The 2,917-nt window shown below is 40.0% G+C and overlaps 1 protein-coding gene across 1 annotated transcript; it reads right to left on the bottom strand.

Annotated features, from left to right (window-relative positions):
* Positions 1-900: 900 nt before the first annotated feature.
* Positions 901-1,833, bottom strand: LOC138119437 (taste receptor type 2 member 40-like). The gene has a single exon (XM_069031328.1). It carries the CDS (start codon positions 1,831-1,833, stop codon positions 901-903), a length of 933 nt encoding a protein of 310 aa, XP_068887429.1.
* Between the last annotated feature and the right edge of the window lie 1,084 nt (positions 1,834-2,917).

Raw genomic sequence — 2,917 nt, 5'->3', positions numbered from 1 at the left:
AGGGATTTAGTATACAGTGTATAAAATGCACGTTGAAGATATTTTTATTCATATGCTAATAGTTAGTTAGCTGGTCAGTTACAGACAGAAAGATCTCCCAGGAGATTGACCCTATAAGGTGCCTTCCAGTATTTCTGTCGGCTTTCCCTCCTAGATTCCCAAATGCATGTTAATGAACTGGTAAGTATTTAACTTAATTCTATGCAAAGAAAGCTTTGGAGAGAAGATGTACTATCTGTTAAATGGCATAAAAAATGTTCCTGCAAGCAATTTCTGTCACCTGTGAAATATTTCTGTCATGAGGGAAAGGAAGACTCCAACACAAGATATCGTTTGACTTGGTATTTTTTAATTTTTGAAGTAAAACAATTCTGTCACAAACTCAGGTCAAATTGCTGCAAACCGATTGACAACATCTAAGCCTGATGTTTTACATCAGGATGGGCTTAGTGAACACAAGGCTCAAGTCATGTATGCTTCAGGGACAGTCAGTTTAAAAGTAAATAAACTCCCACTGCAGCTGGAAAGGGTCCCAAAGCTCCAGTCCTGATGTAACAATAATGCACTGGTACTGATCGCTATTTCAGCAAGAGCAGGAAGATCAAAAGGCCTTCTTGTTCTTTCCTGAATAATGCTGGCATCTGATTCGTGGCCTTGTTTTTCTGTTGTCTTAGAGAAACCATGATTATTTCCAAGGAAAATAGAAAATACAGCAAACAGGAGACAACTCACACTTCGTAACAAGGCTCACATCCCAGTCAAGCAAATTTCCACCTTCTTCGGGATTCCAGATCAGGGCTCTGATCTACTCATCCCAGTGTCTATGACTTTATTCTTTTGATGAATTCAATTTAATTCATTTGGATCTAAACTAGAAAGCCCAGGCTAAGCCCATGTCTTTTACATGGATGTGGTTCTGAGTGGACATTTAGTGTAGTGCCAAATCCTAGCTGTCAGCTCTCGAAATTTTGGATTGCTCCAAATTAAGACCAATGTGTGTCCTGTGGGACAGGCAGCCATTACAGCTTCACACACTAATTGCGCATCACTTAAAAATGAAAAAGTACTGCTTAAGAGAAGAAGCAAACAAGTAAAATATGTAATGTAGGAGATAAGGAAGGAACAGATTGACTTGATGGCACTGGTATGGGCCTCTAAGCTGGGATCCCTGAAGCCACTTGCATTATTTTGCATCTGTCTGGTGTGTACCCACAGAGACTGAATCAGCAGGACACTTGAAACAACAGACAGTATTAAAGGCAAAGCTGTACTTGCCTCACAAAGATAAATCAATAAAGTCAAGTTGTCTTTCCTTGTGGTTCTCATTGCTGAAGAGTTTGTCATGGGTAAAGGAGCAGTGAAGTTGTGCCCATTGTAGACATCTAAGGCGAAGGGAATTGCGGCTGCAAAGGAGAGGAGGCATGATGTGAGCAGCATCCAGGGTACCAGCCTGGCAATTCTTTGCTTCATCCAGATGAAGAAAGGCTGTGTAAAACTGGCAACCTTGATGCAATAGAAGACACTAAGCCAGGCACCAAACCAGAGACCAGAGCAATTCAGAAATATAAAAGCTGTATTGAAAACTACAAATATATTTTCTTCACGATAGAAGTATTCAGAAAATGTACTCACGAACAAAACCAGTATACTCCCGGAATGCAAAATGATTCTAGACAAACTCAGAGAGATCATGATCATATCATATGGAGACCATGTTCTGCTTCCAATGCAGCTAGATGCACTGACAGCCAAGATAATTCCATCTCCTAGAATTCCTGCCATGGATTCAATTATGGCAATTGATAGACAAAGGAGAGCAAAAGATGTGACCATTGCAACTCAAGAGCTTGCAATTATTGCTCAGCTTCTCCTGGGCCCCTGAAAGCCTCAGATCTGCCAGGCACTGCCAGCTCCGAGGAGCTGTTATGGGCAATGCTCACCTATTTATCTCAGAGGCAGGAGTATCCTAATGTCATTTAATATTTCTGCTATTTTACATGTTGTTTTTGGAGTTGAAAGCCCAGATGATTTGACTAAGCATGCAAATTGGATAAAGATTCAGTTACAGTGTTTTCAGTTTGGTGAAGGGATTTGCATTGGAAGGGTTGTGCAGCAGCTTAAGTGGAGTTTTTCCATCCTCACGTTTGCAGTCCAGTGTCTGATGTCCTGCTTTACATGCCTAGATTGGTTTTTTTATGTCTGATGCCTTAATCTAGCCATGTCTTGCAGTGTTATCAATTCAAAGTTTGTAAGAGTAATTACTGTGGCATCTTCTAATTCTAAGGCAGCTCCTTTTCTTTACCAGGTATCTTCAAATGGCTGCTGGAAGGAGGCTTGTCCTGGTTTTTTTTTTGGTATGGGGAGATTTTTAAGAGTTGTAATTATGATTGTGTGGTTCCTCTGAGTCTCCTGAAAGAGAACAATAAATTTGTCGGAATATAAGGACAGAAAAAAGGAAAATCTTTTTACCAGAGTACTTCACTGGCTCACTTCTCATGAGCCTCCTGAAAAGAAGTGGAATTTATCTAATGAATTTAAGATCTGGCAATATACCGCATTACACACAGGAGCAACAGCACAAGTGTTAATTGAGTCAATTTTGCTCCCATATGGAACATCCATGCTTTTAAAACTCCGTTATATTTGCTAAAAAAATTGAATTCAAACACTTTCCACATCCAAGAAAATGAGGCCTACTAAGTGAGTGGAGAGGCTTGGGTTTAGTAAAAAGCTTTGGGACTCACATTTTATCTGTAGGATAGAACACAGAAGAAAACACACAAAGGCTCTTCAGAAATGCAGTCACAAAGTAGCTGTCAGTAGCACAGTAAGAAGCTGTGGACAGTGATCAAAGGAGAAATTCTGAGACTTTTTCAAGCAGTACAGCCTGGCACTCAGGTTTTGCTTTTTTTTTTTA

This window comes from Aphelocoma coerulescens, chromosome 1 (genome assembly GCF_041296385.1).
Source record: "Aphelocoma coerulescens isolate FSJ_1873_10779 chromosome 1, UR_Acoe_1.0, whole genome shotgun sequence".
NCBI lineage: Eukaryota > Metazoa > Chordata > Aves > Passeriformes > Corvidae > Aphelocoma > Aphelocoma coerulescens.
Note: the sequence above shows the minus strand (reverse complement) of the source record. Positions and strands in the feature narration are given on the sequence as shown.